Source organism: Harpegnathos saltator, unplaced genomic scaffold, assembly GCF_003227715.2.
Source record: "Harpegnathos saltator strain DR-91 unplaced genomic scaffold, Hsal_v8.6 scaffold826, whole genome shotgun sequence".
Lineage (NCBI taxonomy): Eukaryota > Metazoa > Arthropoda > Insecta > Hymenoptera > Formicidae > Harpegnathos > Harpegnathos saltator.
In genome coordinates, this window is record NW_020230678.1 from 156,519 (window position 1) to 175,876 (window position 19,358).

Here is a 19,358-nt window from a genome sequence, read left to right on the forward strand (position 1 = left end):
GACTGAGATTCTGTCGGTGCGCCGGGCTTTAACGCCTGGCTTGACTGGATTTTTCTTAAATGTATGTGCCAAGACAATAAACAAAGACAAACAATTTTCCTTTTCCGAACGTTTTCACTCCGATAAGCGCTGCCTCGTGCGACTTTTCTTTTTCCGTGATCTTTTCCTTTCGAGGCGCGTTGCTTCGTGCAACTTCATCAATTTAAACCATAATTGATTGTTTCGCATCGAAATTATTGCGTCGATTATGGCGACGATAAATCCTGAAAAGGCTGCTCAAGTTATTGCTTTAATTGAAGATGGCAGAAGTCGAAGGTACGTTGCTCAGGCACTTGATTCCTCAGTATCAACTGTGCAACGTGCTTATGCCAGGTACTTACAAACCAATTCTTTCCATTGAAGGCCTGGTTCGGGACGTCCTCGATGTACCAATCACAATGATGACTGATTTATTGTTTCAAATTCGTTAAGAGACAGACATCGAACATCTGTTCAAATTAGAAACAATTTAAGGGATGTCCGCAACATTAATGTATCCGTTAACACCGTTCGGAGAAGATTAAAGGAACAAAATCTGCTTTCGCGCAGGCCAGCAGCTGTACCTTTGCTTAAATGTCACCATCGCGTAGCTCGACTCAATTTTGCAGTTGAGCATAGAGACTGGACTTACGCAGACTGGAGCAAAGTACTCTTTAGCGATGAATCTCGTTTTTGTGTCTATTCTCCAGATGGACGAGAACGAGTTTATCGTCGCGGTGGAGAACGATTTGCAGATTGTACGGTAAGTGAGAGGCATAGCTACAATGGAGGCTCTGTAATGATTTGGGCAGGAATTTCAGCTAATGCTCATACAGATCTGCACCTTTTTGACAAGAATATGAACGCAGATGTATACGTGGAAGACATACTCATTTCGTATGTTGTTCCGTACGCACCCTTCATCGGAGAGAACTTCTTGTTTATGCAAGACAATGCTCGACCACACACTGCGAGAAGAGTGCTTGATTTCTTCGATGAAGTTGGCATAAATCGACTCGATTGGCCAGCAAATAGTCCAGATTTAAATCCAATCGAACACTTATGGGACAACCTCGGCAGGAAAGTACGAAATCACGTACCTGCTCCTCAGTCACTGCGGGAACTGCGAATAATTCTCGAAAACGAATGGAATACAATTACGCAGGATGAAATTAAAAGACTAATAAGGAGTATGCCTGATCGTATGAATGAGGTAATACGCGCACGAGGCAGTCATACCCATTATTAGTACACACACACCACACACACAGCAGAGAGGGTTTGGAGTCATTAATTACTGCAGGAGTGACGAACTGCGGGGTCCTTATCTCTGCTGTAACACCACACACACACACACACACACACACACACACAACACACCACAAGGAGGGTGTGAAATCTTGAAATACTGTGGAGCTGACGAACCACGGAGTCCTTATCCTTGTGGTATACAAACACACACACACACACTACATACAATGGGACTTTTCCTACCAGTAAGACTCCATGCGGTTTATATTGGGAAGACTTACAACCATAATTTGAGCTAATGACAGCGGTATCTTAAAACGCAATTCATCTTTATTACGTAATATCGATTACGCAAAATGAAGAACCTAAATTGAATTTTACTTTCATTTCCCTGGCTTTCAAAATAATAAATGCAAATCATTGAATATATTGTGCAGGTTATATAAATTATTATATAGAGAAACATGAACACAGCTATTGAAATTATGAAAGAGCCAAACGAACCGCAGAGCCTCTTAGCACCTTAAGCCTCGCTGAATCGACATTTGTTGCAAATTCGAAATTGAATATCTCGACACCTAAATATCCTAGCAGCAAATTTCAAAAACGGTTTGAAAGCTTTGAAACCGTACTTTGCGAAAGATCTATCGAAATTGTGCGCAACGATATTTTTTCAAAATGGCGGGTGATAAAAAGGAGAACATGAAAAGTTGCTAAAAAAAGGTTCGAGCGTGCGACGGCGCATGGAGCAAAGTAAGTGTCGCAGCTCAATGGGACGAAAAGTACCTAAAAGTATAGAATGTTTTCTTTAAAATACTTCGTTATAGAGCTTGATGCGATACTTATTCACTGAATTATGCAAATTTAACAAGAAAACCGCATTTTTAGCAAAATTTGGAACAACTCAGTGAAAAATGATCACATCGAGCTCGGTAAAGTAGCATTTTAAAGATAACACTCTATACTTTCATGTGCATTTGGTCCCATTACGCTGCGATACCTGATGCACACCATGCACCATCGCAAACACGGACCTTTGATTATCAATTTTGCATCCTCTCACTTTATCATCCGCCATTTTGAAAAAAATGGCCGAGCATAATTGCCATTCAGATATTCTTAAAGAGGACGTTTCAAGCTTCATTTTGCATTTCTGCGCATATTTGTATCTTCATTATTTACCAAGTTATGATCATTTGAAATTTTGTAATTTTTTCCCAAATTTTTAGTGTACCGGGTTTTTTGCGTTTGAGTGTAGATGGAATAAGGGGTGGAGCGTAGATGTCTCATAGTTTTGGGCGGATTGGTTATAATTGGCCGAATGAGTTAGATATGAAAAGTGTGGTGGTGGTAGATTCTTGTGGGGTATGCGCAAGAAGATTTTTTAAAAGATAGGGAGATACGTACAAATGGGAACCATATGTTTTGGTCAGCTGGGGAAGTCAGGATGTCGTAAAGCATAGGTTGAGATAAAATTTTATGATGCCCGGTGAAGAGATGGTGGCAGGTCATACTTTAATTATTTGACTGGTAGGGTACATATGTATTCAGACTAGAAGGATGTAGGTTTCAAGGTTTTTAGAGTAGGAATGTTTCGAGTTGCTTTGTTTTATTGGAGATTTGTTAGCACAGAGTTTCACATTTTATAAATAGAGCGACGGACATATTGGTGAACATTCCCAGATATAAGATTTTCACAACAGGGCACTGCTTCCTGTTATTAAATTTTTCCGAATCGCCTTTGATTTGGGGCGGCTGTTCGCCAGATGTGTCTGTGTCTTATGTCCATTATTATATTAAAAGAATAGAAGTTCGAGGAAAAAAAAATTTTTAATTGGCCGGAGTCCACAACAATACACTCTCTCTAATACAATGTGTTACAGGTACAACTTACAATAGAAAATTTTTATCGGCAACCACAATCTGGAATACATTGTAACTACCTAACTTATGCGTTATATTTCACTTAAATTACATTTCTTGCATTTGCTGCAATATATTATAAGCTGAGTATGATGTCTTGAGCAACTGCAACAAGAATGTCCGACCATTTTAACATTATTTTAAGATCATAATAATAGGTAATTCTAATACTGCGTGTGTGTTTGCTATCAGTTTTTCCGTATGCAAAATAGAATAATAAGCAGTACACCATGACATAAAAACCGCTATTATATTATAACTGACCGCTATTAGACTGAAGCAGCAAACATGTCATACTAACGTTCATGAAAGAGTCGAGATTCATTGTGAGAATATATGCGCTGGAAAATTCGATCGGCACTAGTGAACGATTCATCGCTATTAACATGCCCTCTTTTATATTTTTATCCAACGACAACCATCCCATTTCGAAGATCTTAGGTGACAGTTGAACGCTCTAAATCAAAAGAAACATAAGTTGAGAAATATTTTTTAAACAAAATTATTTTTATTCAGTAACAATGCAATTAACTGATAAGCATTAATAAAATATATGTTGTATTAAGAGAATGGATTCGAAATTTGGTATTTTGTGCATGAAAAGTACGCAACTGATTTTGTTTCAATATATTTTAATATATTTCAATATACAATATGCTTCAATATATTTTTAGTACCAGAGAAATACGCGCGTGATTCTCACTTTTAGTTTAACTTCGTTTCCGTACCAGCAGTAGATGAGAATTTGCGTCAGCATAGAGCATGTGTATAATATCAATGGAAATGACTGCACATTCAACGTGATCTTTGCCAATTGATATAAATTAGAACATACTACTAAAGTGCTCACAATGAATTGTATGGCAATGATTACTTTGAATTTTTTGTTCATTAAAAGCGCAAACCTACGTACAAGGAACATCTTAAGACTATCGTTAATGACAGATTAAAACTATGAAAAATTATTGTCATTGCAAAGAGAGATTTCATTTCTTCCCTCCTCCCCCTTCTCTCTCTCTCTTTCCCTCTTTTTCTTTCTCGACTTACGATTTGCGTAATTACTTGAAAAAACTAACTTAAATATGATTAAATATGATCGTGCTGACGTACACATTCACGAAAACTGCTACGTCCGAGCGAAATTTTTTTCAGGCGACATTCTAGTATTTCAAGTTGGCAGCAAACGTGTAACAATAAGCCACATATTAGACTGTCGCAGGCTACGTTCACCATAGAACCTAACGTCGAACTTACTAATTGACAAGCATATATCGTGCAAAATACGATCCTGGACGAGTAATTATATGGTGTCCATTCCCTGTATGTTAAGTTACCTTTCCGGAAATCTGTAAATAACGACGTCACTGCGATACAAGCGCACGTCATCTCGACCAGGATCGTGTAATACAAAGTACTGTTTCTGCAAAATAAGTGCGCAGTTTGTTATAGACATTTTATCTACTATTATCAGAAAAATATCAAGTATTAAAATATCCGTATTATTTTAGAAGAAAATTTTGTACATGAGTATATAATATTTTATCTTTGTATCTATTTATATTTTAGATGAAGTATGCTTTCTTCAAGTAAATTTTCACTTGTTAGAAAAATGAATTTTTCAGTGTGAGTTTACTTTAAAAAATTTAGAGAGTTTACGAGTGCTTACTGTATCGTTCGGTCGTATTTGCATCTAATCTGCATCTCGTCGGTTTCCAGAGGGATGAACGGTTTCTCAGAAAGTATATCGGTAAACGTTTCTATGTTCTTGCGATTAATCAAGAGTCCGGTCATTTTACAACAGGAAATGACTATAGCGAGCATGATGTAAAAGGTATCTGCGAACTCGTCGGGATTATTGACGTTTAAAATGATGTCCATCAATTGAGATAACATGAATGTGTATAACAGTAAAATCACGAAAACCGTATACGCGTTATATATGGTGCGTTTATGAAACGACGTTCGAGAATCTGGCGACCAGCAACCAACGATCATAAGAATTTTTAATGTAAGTCGCAACACTTGTGTCTTTTGAGTTTTTAATTCCATTTCTCTCCTTTTTAATTTCATGATTATTTTCCTTGCCTCGTGCAATTTGTATGACTACGTATTTAACATGTATTCTCTTTCTCCGTTATCAATATTACCATTCACAAAAGCTAATAATTTTTTTCATAAAATACATATAGTATTGATGAATAATTGTTAATTGTTACGATTATCATGATATCTCAATTGTATAAATTTATTTCAAATTCTATGTACATATAATATAAAATACAAAGAATATATAGGTGCATGTGTAATAATATAGGCAAAATTCGTAATAAAAAGTATGTAGTATATCCAATGAAAAAATAATATCGAATTCTGTCATATGCTACATACGTACCGATTCGTCTGCAGTTATTTCTTCGTCAACAACATCTTGAAACATGATTTCGCAAAACTCTGTTAAGCCATGTATTATCTATAGCCATATGGTGTGATTCTCTGGTAGCAACATTGTTAGCCTAGCTTCCCCCTCGAGCGCAACAGCTATGCAATTATTATAATACGAAACTCACAATGTCGCGTCCCCTATATAATGATTTTTTTATGCAGCGACATATGTGATAGTCTCTAAATGAAAACTTTATGGAATGGTACATTTGAACGAAGCAGTAAAAATGCGGAAAAATAAAATCAGACATATCATAAACTTTGAATTGTATTTTTCAAGCATTCAGTCTTGATGAGAGCCAATCTTACCAGAAAGATATTATTGACAATAATAAAATGACCAGTGGTAAATCATTAAAATAGTTCTATTATGCGTACGAGTAATAAAATTACTGAGCATCAATGATTTATCATTGACTACTTTATTATTGCCAGTAATACTTTTCTGCTAGGGAATAAGTTTGTTAATAAATATTTAGTCTTTCACTATCACCAGCTCTACTACTGTTTGCCACAAATTCTCAGTTAACTTTATTTGGCTTATTGTTAGTTAATCCCACTCTCAGCATTGATTGGAATAGTCATAATTTCTAAGAAAAGTAGACAGTTTAAAAAAAATTTCTTAAATCTAATAGGCATTATGTCATCTTAATTAACTAACTCATTAGTTAAATCAATTGCTCGAATTCTTTTAAATATTTGCTATTTATTCATTTAAACATACCTCAGATTTACACTGAATGTGATACATTTCATAAGTATCAACTAATATTGGAAAATTTCGCAGAAATTCATCTCTAATTTTTCATTCTTTTTCTAATTACTTCTTACTTACGTCGTCTGCACCTGTTTTAGTAAATTATAAGCTGAGTATGATGTCTTAAGTATCTATAACAAATATATATGTATCATTATATACATACAATCTTTGTACAATACATTGCATGATCTTCATAAGTATTCAAGCTAAATTAAAAAATTACGCGTAAAAGAATAACAGTTTCATTTTCTTACTAACCCCTACGAAAGAATCGATATTCATGGAAAGAACGTAAGCGCTAGTGAATTCTATTGGTATCATTGCACGATTCATAATAATTAACAAACTTTTCTTGAAATTCCTATCCAGTGCTAACCAATCCATTGCGAAAATGCTATATAATAGTTGAGTACTCTGTATTTAAGCGTCGTAAAATATCTCATTAGTTCTTCAGTCTTTTCTGCTTAAACATGCGATTTGATTAAAAAAAATTAGACATGAATGTTCGACATGTGCTAACCTTTATCTTTACTTCATTCCCATACCAACAATAAATAAAAATCTGTGTCAACATGCAGGACATATACAGTAGTAACGGCAGAATCGCACTGAATGATATTGTTTTTGTCATTTGGTACAAATTGGAGCAGACAACCATTGTACTTACTACGAATTGCATAGCAATAGTCATTCTGAATTCGCTGTTCAATCTTAAGGCATACCTATAGGAAAATAAACAAAGACAATGATATTACTTTCTATAGTCATTATTCTGGTTAAATTAGTTATGGGAATCGATGAGCATTCATTTTCCCGGGAAATTGAAGAAAACATTGGAAAACCATAGATATAAAGCGATACATAAGTTAATTAAGTCGTCTATATACAGGGTATTCCATTTTAAAAAACGCATCTCGATAATTCTTCAACAAAGCATTTTCAGCAAAAATGTTTCGGACAAAAGTCGTATGATTTCAAGAGGGACATAAAACAACTATACCATTTTGTTTACAAATGGCACCACTTTCGAGATATTCACTGATCATTACTTTTCTTAAATGGAAGCCATAATTTCTTATTACACCGTCTTTTACTACCAATTAATTTAAACAACTTTAGTCTGACAAGGGGAGGACGCATCGATCAGGAAACGGTTTGGAACGAAACTTACGAAGTTAATAGTATTTGACTACTAATAACTTATGGTAATAGCATACGATGCAATACCTCTTCGCTTTTGTGAAAAAACGAAAAGTCTAAAGAAAAGAGCTAACAAAGTGTACGAGTAAGTAAGAAGGGTATTCAACGAAGCGGCGTAGCGCAGCAGCGAAGGTAACGGCCTACCGAGCTGACGGCTGAGGTTCGATCCCTGCTGTATGGTTTTTTATTCTATAAACATAAAAATGAAACAGAAAACATTAATAAATAATAAAACTGCGTTTCCTAAACATATTAGTGTTTGTTAAATATATTATTAATGATTTAAATTGCAAAAAATTCGTAAAGTTTATCTATAAAATATATAGTGTATGAGAAAATTTGTATATAATAATTACAATGAAAATAGGGGTAAAAATATATTATATTTTCTCTAGAGGATTTTTTGATAATGATTTATTACTCTCGTAAATATTAGGCAACTAAGTTCTCGCTGTTTTTTTGATGAAAATGCAACTTTATTGTGAAAAAATGGTTACAAATGAATCATTCAAAATATTGCCCATCGCTAGCGACAACTTTTTCCCATCTTTCTGGCAAAGCTCGAATACCGTCACGGTAGAAGTGTTCGTCTTTTGAGGCTATCCACGAATCAAGCCATTTTGAGATGTCTTCATATGAGCGGAACTGCTGATTAGCCAGACCATCGAACGGAACAAGTAATAATCGGACGGCGCAATATCTGGGGAATATGGCGGGTGTGGTAGGACTTCCCATTTGAGCGTTTCTAAGTAGGTTTTAACAGGTTTGGCAACGTGAGGCCGAGCGTTGTCATGCTGTAGAATCACTTTTTCGTGCCTCTGCTCGTATTGTGGCCGCTTTTCGCGCAGTGCTCGGATCAATCGCATCAATTGAGTTCGATACCGTTCCCCAGTGATGGTTTCGTTCGGTTTCAACAGCTCATAATAAATAACACCGCCCTGGTCCCACCAAATACACAGCAAAACCTTCGCAGCGTGAATATTCGGTGAGCCGACGACGTAGAAGCATGACCGGGCAGTCCCCATGATTTTGTTCTCTTTGGGTTGCTGTAATGAATCCATTTTTCATCACCCGTAACGATGCGATGAAGAAAACCCTTCCTTTTTTGCCGCTGGAGCAGTTGTTCACAGACGAAAAAACGATGCTCAACGTCTCTTGGCTTCAAATCATAAGGAACCCAAGTTCCTTGTTTTTGAATCATTCCCAACGCATGCAATCACTTGGAAATGGCTTGGCGGGTAACTCCTAATGCTGAAGCAAACTCTTTTTGCGTTTGGCACGGATCCTCATCGAGCAATGCCTCCAATTCAGCGTCTTCGAAGGTTTTTGGCCTTCCTTCACACGAACGGTCGTCAACATCGAAATCACCGTCTTTGAAGCGACGGAACCAATCACGGCACGTTGTTTCACTTAGAGCAGCATCTCCGTAAACTTTTTGAAGTTCTCGATGCGCTTCAGCTGCCGTTTTCTTCGAATGAAAGAAGAAAAGCAACACTTCCCGCAAATGACGATTATTTGGCACATAATCAGACATTTTCACACAACCAAAAGTATATGACGCAAAAACAAAATCACTAATGTGTCAAAGCGGTTTGTTTACCATATGTCTAAGCTTGGTTCATGACGTTTTGGTTATGTCACAATCGACCAGCACTTACTACTGGAGCCATCTCTTGAAAAACAGCGGGAACTTAGTTGCGCACCTAATAGAATTCGCATATACGAGAGCATTAGTGAATTCACCTTTAAAATCTTCATTTTCAGAAGATCTTTCTTTTAGCGATTCTATATCAACTATTTTGCTTGTTGAAGGATTCTCTGACATTGCTATGATATACAGGGTTTTCAAAAAGTCTTCGAACGATAAAATATCTCGAAAACAATCAGTTTTTGGAAAAAATGTTTCAGGCAAAAGTTGTAAGGTTTAAAATGATCTATTTACTGATCTTATCAGTTTGACTTTGGCTAGCGTCAACAAGGTCAGGGCAAAGTTACCTTGAACTTTTCAAATAGAATGCCCTACTTTTTTTAGCATATTCTTATAACGTATTTCAAGAGCTTTCCAAAACACTACAACAAAGTATTTTTTTGTTAAGTACATCCCGAGTTATGAAGCTTCAAAGTTATAGTACCGTTGGCATTAGCATTACCCAAGGTGTGTCGCGTGGAGGTTGCACGATCGGATTTATACCTCTTATGTGTATGTGTGTGTGTGTGTGCATGCGCGCGCGTGTGTGTGCGTGTGTGTGTGTGTGCGTCTGCGTGTTATGTACCAGAAACAAGGACCCAACGGTTCGTCACTCCCGTAGTATTTCATGACTCCAAACCCTTTCTGTTGTGTAAAGTGACTTTATCTCATCTTTTAAGATGTGCAACATTTTTCAATTAATTAAATGTTCAAATTGTCTTCCTTCTACCATTTGACAATGAGCTAAACGTTCATAGAAATGAGCACAACGTTTATTTGTTTTAAAGTGATGAGAGATGCTTCCTGCATTATTCGATTGCTAAGGTCTTCCAAATTACGTGGTTTTGTCGCATAAACCGTTTTTGAGATATCCCCAAAGAAAAAAATCTAGAGGAGACAAATCAGGTGATCTAGCAGGCCACTCAATAGCACTCCTCCTACCTATCCATCGACCAGGAAAAGAACGATTCAGAAATTCTCGATTTCTTATTGCGTAATGAGGCGGTGCTCCATCTTGCTGGAACCAAACATGTTGCATGTCTGCGCCAAATTTATTTCGTATGTCGGGTATAATATGATCTCGCAATAAATTTTCATACTTTCCCGCATTCAAATTACCGTCTATCAAAAATGGACCAATAATACCGCGACTGCGAATTCCTGCCCAGATATTCAATTTTTGTGGATACTGTGTGCGAAGATCACGAGAAAACATCTCTCAACGTTATCTGGGGAGAGGACAGTGTCGTGAGCGTGGAGCTTCAGATAGCTCAGTGGTCTAGAGCAGTCGCCTGGCAAGCGAAAGACCCGAGTTCGATTCCCCGGTCTATAGCGACTACCACGCTCTCGATATTTTTCTCTCTTCGGAACGAAAATAAGATGCAGATCTCGAACGCACGGCGTCCCGTCAACACCTAGTACGCCCTCCTTCTTTCATGGTCACTCATCCAATGTGGATTTTCATCACTCCAGTATCTGCAATTGTGACGATTAACAGAACCGTTTATTTGAAACATAGCTTCGTCTGAAAAAACAATAAAATTCAAAAAGTTATCATCAACTCGATTCATCATTTCTTCACAAAATTGAATTCTTCTATCAAAATTATCTTCCATAAGTTCTTAAGTGATTGTAAGGATGATATTTATGCTTTTTTAAAATGTTAAGAATGCTACCTTGACTGATATCATCATGGGCTTCCGCTGTTCTTGGTACAGATGTATGAGAATTTTCTCGAAATGACAGCAAAACATCTAAACTCATATCATCATTTGTTGCGGATTTTAATCTTCCGCTACGAGGTCGGTCTTGAACTGTTCCAGTTTCCAAAAAATGTGTCACTGTATACTGAACAATAGACTTAGAAATAGGGTTGCGATCAGGATGTGTAGCATTGAAGAGATCAGCTACTTCTGATATGATCTAACACGGTCTCCAAACCCTCGATACATAAGCAGCAAAATCCTTTCTTTTTCGATCAACATTTTTCAGATAGAAATTTGAAATTGTAGAACGAAAAAAGAACAAAACAGATAAAGATCGAGACGCAAGCGAATACGATTAGTTTGTAGAATACACGGAGCAAGAAGCGTTTTCGAAAACCATCAGTATGCACGAGTTTTAGCTATAAGTCCTCATGGTGTCCGATGTTCACTAATGATCGCCTTTGATGTTAGTAGATCAATTTGCCAAAGTAAACTCCTTGCAAACTAAACTCTTAATAAGCTTTGTAGTTTACTAGTTCGTTAAAGTAGATTTTCTTAAGAGTTCCCTTACGAAAATAAAGTACTAAATATTACTGAAAAATTTACAGTGATTAATCACTGGCCAAATTATTACTGAAATACTGCTATCCCTATGAATGTTTAGTTCATTGTCAAATGGTGGAAGGAAGACAATTTGAACATTTAATTAATTGAAAAATGATGCACATGCACATCTTAAAAGATGAGATAAAGTCACTTTACACAACAGAAAGGATTTGGAGTCATGAAATACTACGGGAGTGATGAACCGTGGGGTCCTCGTTTCTGTTACATAACACGCAGACACACACACATATACACTCGCGCACACACACGCACATACACACGCACGCACGCACATACATACGCACGCACACATACACACGTACATACACACGAGTATAAATATTAACCTATGCGATTAATACATCACGTGATATATAGCACAAAAGCCATCTAGCGGAAAAATAATGGATTTCTTTTTCCCCAATCTAATATAATGTATGAAAAAATTTTTATACAGGGTGTTTGATAGCTGATCATGCAGACGAAAGTTGGAGATAGATTGGGTATAGCCGAGAAGAAAAGTCATGTACCATAATGTCGTATGTGCGTGTGTATACACACACGCAAGCACGCGCACGCACACACACACACACACGCACAAGAGGTGTAAATCCGATCGTGCAACCTCTACGCGGCACACGTTGAGTAATGCTAATGCCGACGGTAACTTTGAAGCTTCATAACTCGGGATGTACTTAACAAAGAAAATACTTTGTTGTAGTGTTTTGGAAAGCTTTTGAAATACCTTATAAGAATATGCTAAAAAGAGGGCGTTCCATTTGAAAAGTGACTTTGCCCTGACCTTGTTGACGTTAGCCAAGGTCAAACTGATAAGATCAGTAAATAGATGACTTTAAACCTTACAACTTTTGCCTGAAAGATTTGTTCCAAAGACTGATTGTTTTCGAAATATTTTATCGTTCAAAGACTTTTTGAGAACCCTGTATGTAATTTAAATATGACCACCGAACTGCTCTGTATCAGTAAACGCACACTGCTGCTTGCTCTACTGACGACTGTTCCAATGCTCGAATCATTTCGTTATTCTTAAGGATCGTTTAGAATAACATAAAGGAAGTTTTTGGAAGAGGATTGCCAGAAGAGATAAAGAGCTTCAACACAACATAGAGAGTTGTAACAGAAACAAATATTTTATATTGGGTACTTGAATAAGTTCTCGCTGTTTTTTCATGAAAATGAATGCTTTATTTAAAAAAATTAGTAAAGAATATGTTATTGAAAGTATTGTCCATCGCTAGCCACTATTTTCTCCCACCTTTCTGGCAGCATACGAATACCATGTCGAAAGAACGACTCATCTTTTGAGGTTATCCACGAATCGACCCATTTTTTGGTATTTCCATAAGAATAGAAGTGCTGCTCAGCTAGGCCATGAGTCATCGATCGGAACAAGTGGTAATCGAAAGAAACAATGTCCGGTGAATATGGCGGGTGGGATAGGACTTTCCATTTGAGCGTTTCCAAGTAGATTTTGACCGGTTTTGCAACATGGCCGAGCGTTGTCATGCTGCAAAATTACTTTGTCGTGTCTCTCTTCGTATTGCGGCCATTTTTCTTTCAATGCTCGGTTCAAGCGCATCAATTGTAGTCGACAGCGATCTCCCGTGATGGTTTCGTTGGGTTTGAGGAGCTCATAATATACTACATCCAGCTGGTCCCACCAAATACAGAGCATGAGCTTGGAACCATGGATATTCGGCTTTGCCATCGATGTTGATGCATGGCCGGGTTTACCCCACGATTTTCTACACTTCGGGTTATCGTAGCGTATCCACTTTTCATCGCCAGTCACAATACGAAGCAAAAAACCTTTCATTTTCTGCCGTTGGAGCAGTTGTTCACATGTGAAAAACGTCGTGAAATTCGACGTCTCTCGGCTTCAATTCGTACGGCACCCAATTTCCTTGCTTTTGAATCATTCTTAATGCTTTTAAACGTTTGGCAACTATTATGTGATCAACTCCTAATGATTTTGCAAGTTTATTTTGCGTCTAACATGAGTCTTTATCGAGTAATACTTTCAATTCTTTGTCTTCAAACATTTTCGGTGCGCCAGAGCGTTCTTTATCTTCAACATCAAAATTATTATTTTTAAAGTGTCCAAACCAATCTCTGCATGTTGTTTCCGACAGAACATGGTCACCGTAAATCTCCATAAGAATTTTATATGCTTCAGCTGCAGATTTCTTTTGAAAAAAATAATGCAATAAAATTCCCCGCAAACACTCCTTTTTTGGCACGAAATTCGACGTTTAACGCTACGAAAAAATAAGTTGTTTTACGCTTCGGCAGAATAACATCTACTGTCACTTCGAGCCTAATGATGGAGCTTCACGATGAAGTTGGCTATAATATTGCTCGATGCAAAAAGACTAAGATAACACCATCTGTCGGGAAACAGCGAGAACTTATTTAAGTCCCCAATATATACGATATAAGATTACGAAAAATTATCTCATACTAGTTTAACCCTTTGCGGTCGGCCGATTTTGAAGAGATCGGTAAACATTTGTAACGGCCGAACTCCGAGGTTCGGTCGTCGCTACGCGTTTTGCGCGGATAGGGTTCGTCGGAGTCCGGGTTCGGTGAGGAGGAAAGCAGCGAGACGTGTGATAATAATAATATAAATAAATTAGCTTTATTCGATACTTAATTATGTACAAGAGTTCGGCCCCGAAAGCGTTGTCGCGGGTTGCCTTTACTAGGCGCGTCGGTACGGTACGGTGCGGTGCGGTGCGCGGTACACGCGGGTTTACGGACGGATAGGCCGCGCGGTAGGCGGGGCCTATTTCGCGACACGTGCAGACAACGAAGACGGTAACGGCACGGTGATAAGCTTCGCCTCGCGACGTTGGACGTCTCGGAAAATTATTGCCCAATACTCAGCTCGGAATCGCTCGCGCAAAGATGGTCGCCGGACCGGAGATTTCGACTCTCGGTCGAACTCTCACACGCGAGTCGTGGAAGACGCGAGAGGATTTCGTCCATCGGGGCCGAGGAATCTTGACAGAGAAGGCACATGCACCTTCCCTTTTCCCTACGTTCGCGACGGAGAGCGACCAAGTGCTGCAGACACTCAGCGGAGACGACGGATGCACCGTCCCGGATCCTTGGTCGCTAGACGGATCGCTCAGAGGCTGAGCTCGTTCAGCAGAGTTCGCCGACGGACGAATCCCTGGAGCGGGGCGGCGGGTAAAGGCTAGAGACGGCCGAGTACTCTCGACTGAGCACGCGCGCGCACGAGCCCAGGAAGACGGGAGACGGCTAAGTATCAAGGACGCTCGATCGAGATTGCAGACGTACAATCCCGTTTGCTTAGTCGCCGGTGGGGTAATCGGAATATGGAAAGCAGAGCCAAACAGTCTGGATCTTCTAGCTATCGGCATAGAGCGTTTAGCAAGAACGGCGGTACGGATCGGTCTGGTGTTTAGGAGCTCGACCGCCGCCGTTTTATAGTCGTAATCACCATGAATGATACGGCGGCGATCGAGCGGCGCGCCAATCGGCGCGCGGCACGGCGGCGGCACGTGATAGCGGCCGCGCGCGCTAGCGGCGGCGCGTGATCGCAGCGGTGCGCGACAGCGGCGGCGCATAACGGCGGTGCACGAATTTGATCGGTTATGTGACGCTAAGCGCCGTTCATCGGCCCGACGGATGATCGGTCGGGCCGGTAGTAACGAGACGTAGGTGTGCCTCGTTACACATTGATATCTGTAAGTTGATCTAAACATTTGAGTCTAGCATCGGGAGGATAGTTTCCTTTCATTATCGCTAGCCTTGTTTGCCGTGCAGTGCGCCAGGCGATAATGAATGCCAGCCTAGCGGCATCGACTTCTACGACGACTTGCGAATGCCGCCACTGTGGCAGCATCGACCGCAAAGGGTTGATAGCACTCCTATACATTTCATAACAATATTTTTATTCCTATTTCCATTGCAATTATTATACAAGGTGTTTGATAGCTGATCATGCAGATGAAAATTAGAGATAGATTGGGTGTAGCCGAGAAGAAAAGTCATGTACCATAATGTCAAATTGGCAATAGTTATAGAGTTATTAATTAAAACATGTGAGCCAACAAGCGCGTAGAGAGCGGAGGGCGGCCGCAGTAAGCACGTAGACATTTGATACAGACGGAGTCAGCGAGTGGTGACAGGCAAGCGCGCGCGGCGAGGGGCAACGTAAGCGACAAGTGGCGATCGCGCGCGACGAGGAGCGAGCGAGCTTTTTCTTTATAGCTTTTTCTTTATAGCTCGCTCGCTCCTCGTCGTTCGCACTCGCTCGCTCCTCGTCGCGCGCGCTCGCCTCTTGTCGTTTACGTTGCCCCTCGCCGCGCGCGCTCGCCTATCGCCACTCGCTAACTCCTCCTGTATCAAATGTCTACGTGCTTACTGCGGTCGCTCTCCGCTCCCTACGCGCTCGTTGGCTCACATGTTTTAATTAATAACTTGATAACTATTGGCAATTTGACATTATGGTACATGACTTTTCTTCTCGGCTATACCCAATCTATCTCCAACTTTCGTCTGCATGATCAGCTATCAAACACCCTGTATAAAAATTTTTTCATACATTATATTAGATTGGGGAAAAAGAAATCCATTATTTTTCCGCTAGATGGCTTTTGTGCTATATATCACGTGATGTATTAATCGCATAGGTTAATATTTATACTCGTTGGAAAAATGACATTCCGTACTAAAAAAAATTCTTTAACGATTTTGTGATTTGTCGATTAAGTTGTGAGTTATAGCACGTAAAAGATGTATGTCAACAAAGAAAAAATTCGGTATATTTTACAATTTTCTTCGATAAAGGCGAAAATGTAAACCAGGCGGCTGAAATTGTGAATGGTGTTTATGGTCCCGATACTGTCACAGCCAATCACGCGCAATTTTGGTTTCGTCGATTCCGTTCCGGTAATTTTGATGTGAAAGATGCATCTCGCACAGGTAGGCCCGTCGTCGAAAATGTCAATAAAATTATGGAAATGATAGAAGTAGATCGGCATATTAGCAGTCGTAGTATCGCCCAGGAGCTGAAGATCGACCACAAAACAGTTTTAAACCATTTGCATAAAGCTGGGTTCAAAGAAAAGCTAGATGTTTGGGTGCCACACGAATTGACGCAAAAAAACATGATGGACCGAATTTCAATCTGCGAAGCCTTGACTAAACGGAACGAAATCGAGCCATTTCTGAAATGGATGGTGACTGGGGATGAGAAATGGATTACATACGACAATATTGTGCGAAAACGATCGTGGTCAAAGCGCAGCGAAACGGCTCAAACCAGGATTAACGGCCAGGAAGGTTTTGTTGAGTGTTTAGTGGGATTATAAAGGAATCATCCACTATGGGCTACTTTCATATGGCCAAACACTAAATTCGGATCTCTATTGTCAACAATTGGACCGTTTGAAGCTAGCGATCGACCAGAAGCGGCCAGAATTGGTCAATAAAAGAGGAATTGTTTATCATCAGGACAATGCCAGATCTATAGTGACTTGTCAGAAACTCCGGAAGCTTGGTTGGGAAGTTTTGATTCATCCACCTTATAGTCCGGACCTGGCACCAAGCGATTACCATCTGTTTTTGTCATTGCAAAACTTCCTTGGTGGTAAGAAATTGACCTCAATAGAAGACTGTGAAAATCGCTTAGTCGAGTTTTTTGCAAATAATCAGCTTCTATGAAAGAGGGATCATGAAATTACCTTTAAAATGGCGACAAATTGTACAATAAAACAGTGCTTATTTGACCAAAATCGAACAATTCTAACTATGTTAAATAAAGCCTTGAAATAAACGAAAAAGTAATGGATTTCTTTTTCCCCAACCTAATATATTTTATAGATAAGATTTACGGTTTCTTGTAATTTAGATCATTAATAATATATTTAACAAACACTAATATATTTAAGAAACGCAGTTTTATTATTTATTAATGTTTTCTGTTTCATTTTTATGCTTACAGAATAAAAAGAGAAACCATACAGCAGGGACTGAACTTCAGCCGCCAGCTCGATAGTCCGTTAACTTCGCTGCTGCGTTACGCCGCTTCGTTGAATACTCTTCTTTCTCACTCGTACACTTTGTTGGCTTTTTTCTTTATACAGTTTTTTCTCGAAAACGAAGAGGTATTGCATCGTATGCTATTACCATGAGTTATTAGTAGTCAAGTACTATTAACTGCATAAGTTTCGTTCCAAACCGTTTCCCGGTCAATGCGTCCTCTTCTTGTGAGACTTTTTTTTATTTGCCTATTATTTTTTGAGATAATTAAGGAAAACTTGATAATTTTTTCAATATTTAACTCACGATATCTCGCTAACTATTTGTTGGAAGAAAGTGATACTAGACTTCTTTGTTCTACTTGGTCTCAAGAATATATTATTACAATAGTGCCCTGACTTTTGTTAATTTAATAATTTTGAAATTACCAAAAGTCAGTAAGTTAACAAAAGTTAAGACGCTATTGTAACAATATATTCTTGAGATTAAATAAAGCAAAACAGTCTCGTACCATTTTTTCTCCTGATAAATAATAAGATATCGTAAGTTAAATATTAAAAAAGTTATCAAGTTTTCCTTAAATAAAAAATATTAGGCAAATATAAAAATATTTCAGACAAAAGTTGTTTAAATTAGTTGGTAGAAAAAGACGGTGTAATAAAAAATTGGGGTTTCCGTTTAAGAAAAGTAATGATCAGTGAATATCTCGAAAGTGGTGCTATTTGTAAACAAAATAGTATAGTTGTTTTATGTCCCCCTTGAAATCATACAACTTTTATTCGAAGCATTTTTACTGAAAATGCTTTGTTGAAGAATTATAGAGGTGTGCTTTTTTTTAATGGGACACCCTGCATATTAGAATTAAGGACTTTCCCTCCAATAATAAAATGAAACAACTAACTTAAATATACCCTTGTGATGACGTACACAGTCGCGAAGAATGATATAATCGCCTGACACTTTATTCAGGCGGTATTCCAAAATTTCTAATTGACAGCAAATATGTAGCAATAATCCACAAATGAGACTGTCACAAGCCACGTTGACAAGAGATCCCACTGTCAGGCTGATAAGTTGATGTGCGTATGTAAGACAAAATATAATGGTGGATGAGTAGTAATCATATGGTAACCATGCTCTGTATGTCAATTTTCCTTTTCTAAATTCGGTGAATAAAGATGTCACAGTGATGCACGCACATGTAGTTTCCACCAGAATCGTGTAGCAGAGAGTATTATTTCTGTAAAGTGGCTATGAAAACTGTTACACTCGCTTAAATAATTGAATTGAAGAAAACACTGCAACTGTTATATGGGAAGAATATTTCAATTAAAAAAAATCATTAAAATGCAATGATGTATTGATGACCGTTTCAACGACAAAATCTATATACACATATATATATATATATATATATATACAGAGTGTTTCGTTTTGAGTGATGTAGTCGATTATCTCGCGAACCAATTATTTTATTGAAAAATCTTTCCAACAAAAGTTACATGGCTTGAAGAGAGATACATGATAGAAATATGGACTTGACCTTGAGTGACCTGGTCAAAGTCAGGTTAAGGTCATTAATGGTTTTTTAAATAGGACACCCTATTTTTCATTATATATTTTTATAGCTTATCTTGAGAGCTATTTAAAATTCTATAATAAAGATATTTTTTGTTGAGTACTTTTCGAGTTATGGAGCTTGAAAGTTACAGTAATGCCGGCATTAGCGTTA

The 19,358-nt window shown here is 38.3% G+C and overlaps 3 protein-coding genes across 3 annotated transcripts in view; all 3 read right to left on the bottom strand.

The window, feature by feature from the left end:
- The window catches only part of LOC112590469 (histone-lysine N-methyltransferase SETMAR-like), an 88,880-nt gene that overhangs the window by 61,800 nt on the left and 7,722 nt on the right, over positions 1-19,358 (bottom strand). The gene's annotated exons all lie outside the window — the stretch shown is intronic.
- On the bottom strand, positions 3,588-5,401 carry LOC105191616 (uncharacterized). The gene is made up of 3 exons (XM_025306986.1): positions 4,859-5,401; positions 4,527-4,612; positions 3,588-3,649 (listed from the first exon to the last, which is right to left on the bottom strand). Exons 1-3 carry the CDS (start codon positions 5,260-5,262, stop codon positions 3,630-3,632), a joined length of 510 nt encoding a protein of 169 aa, XP_025162771.1. The 5' UTR covers positions 5,263-5,401; the 3' UTR covers positions 3,588-3,629.
- LOC105191614 (odorant receptor 4-like) lies at positions 6,321-18,583 on the bottom strand. The gene is made up of 4 exons (XM_019845288.2): positions 18,554-18,583; positions 6,915-7,116; positions 6,653-6,808; positions 6,321-6,522 (listed from the first exon to the last, which is right to left on the bottom strand). Exons 2-4 carry the CDS (start codon positions 7,083-7,085, stop codon positions 6,466-6,468), a joined length of 384 nt encoding a protein of 127 aa, XP_019700847.1. The 5' UTR covers positions 7,086-7,116; positions 18,554-18,583; the 3' UTR covers positions 6,321-6,465.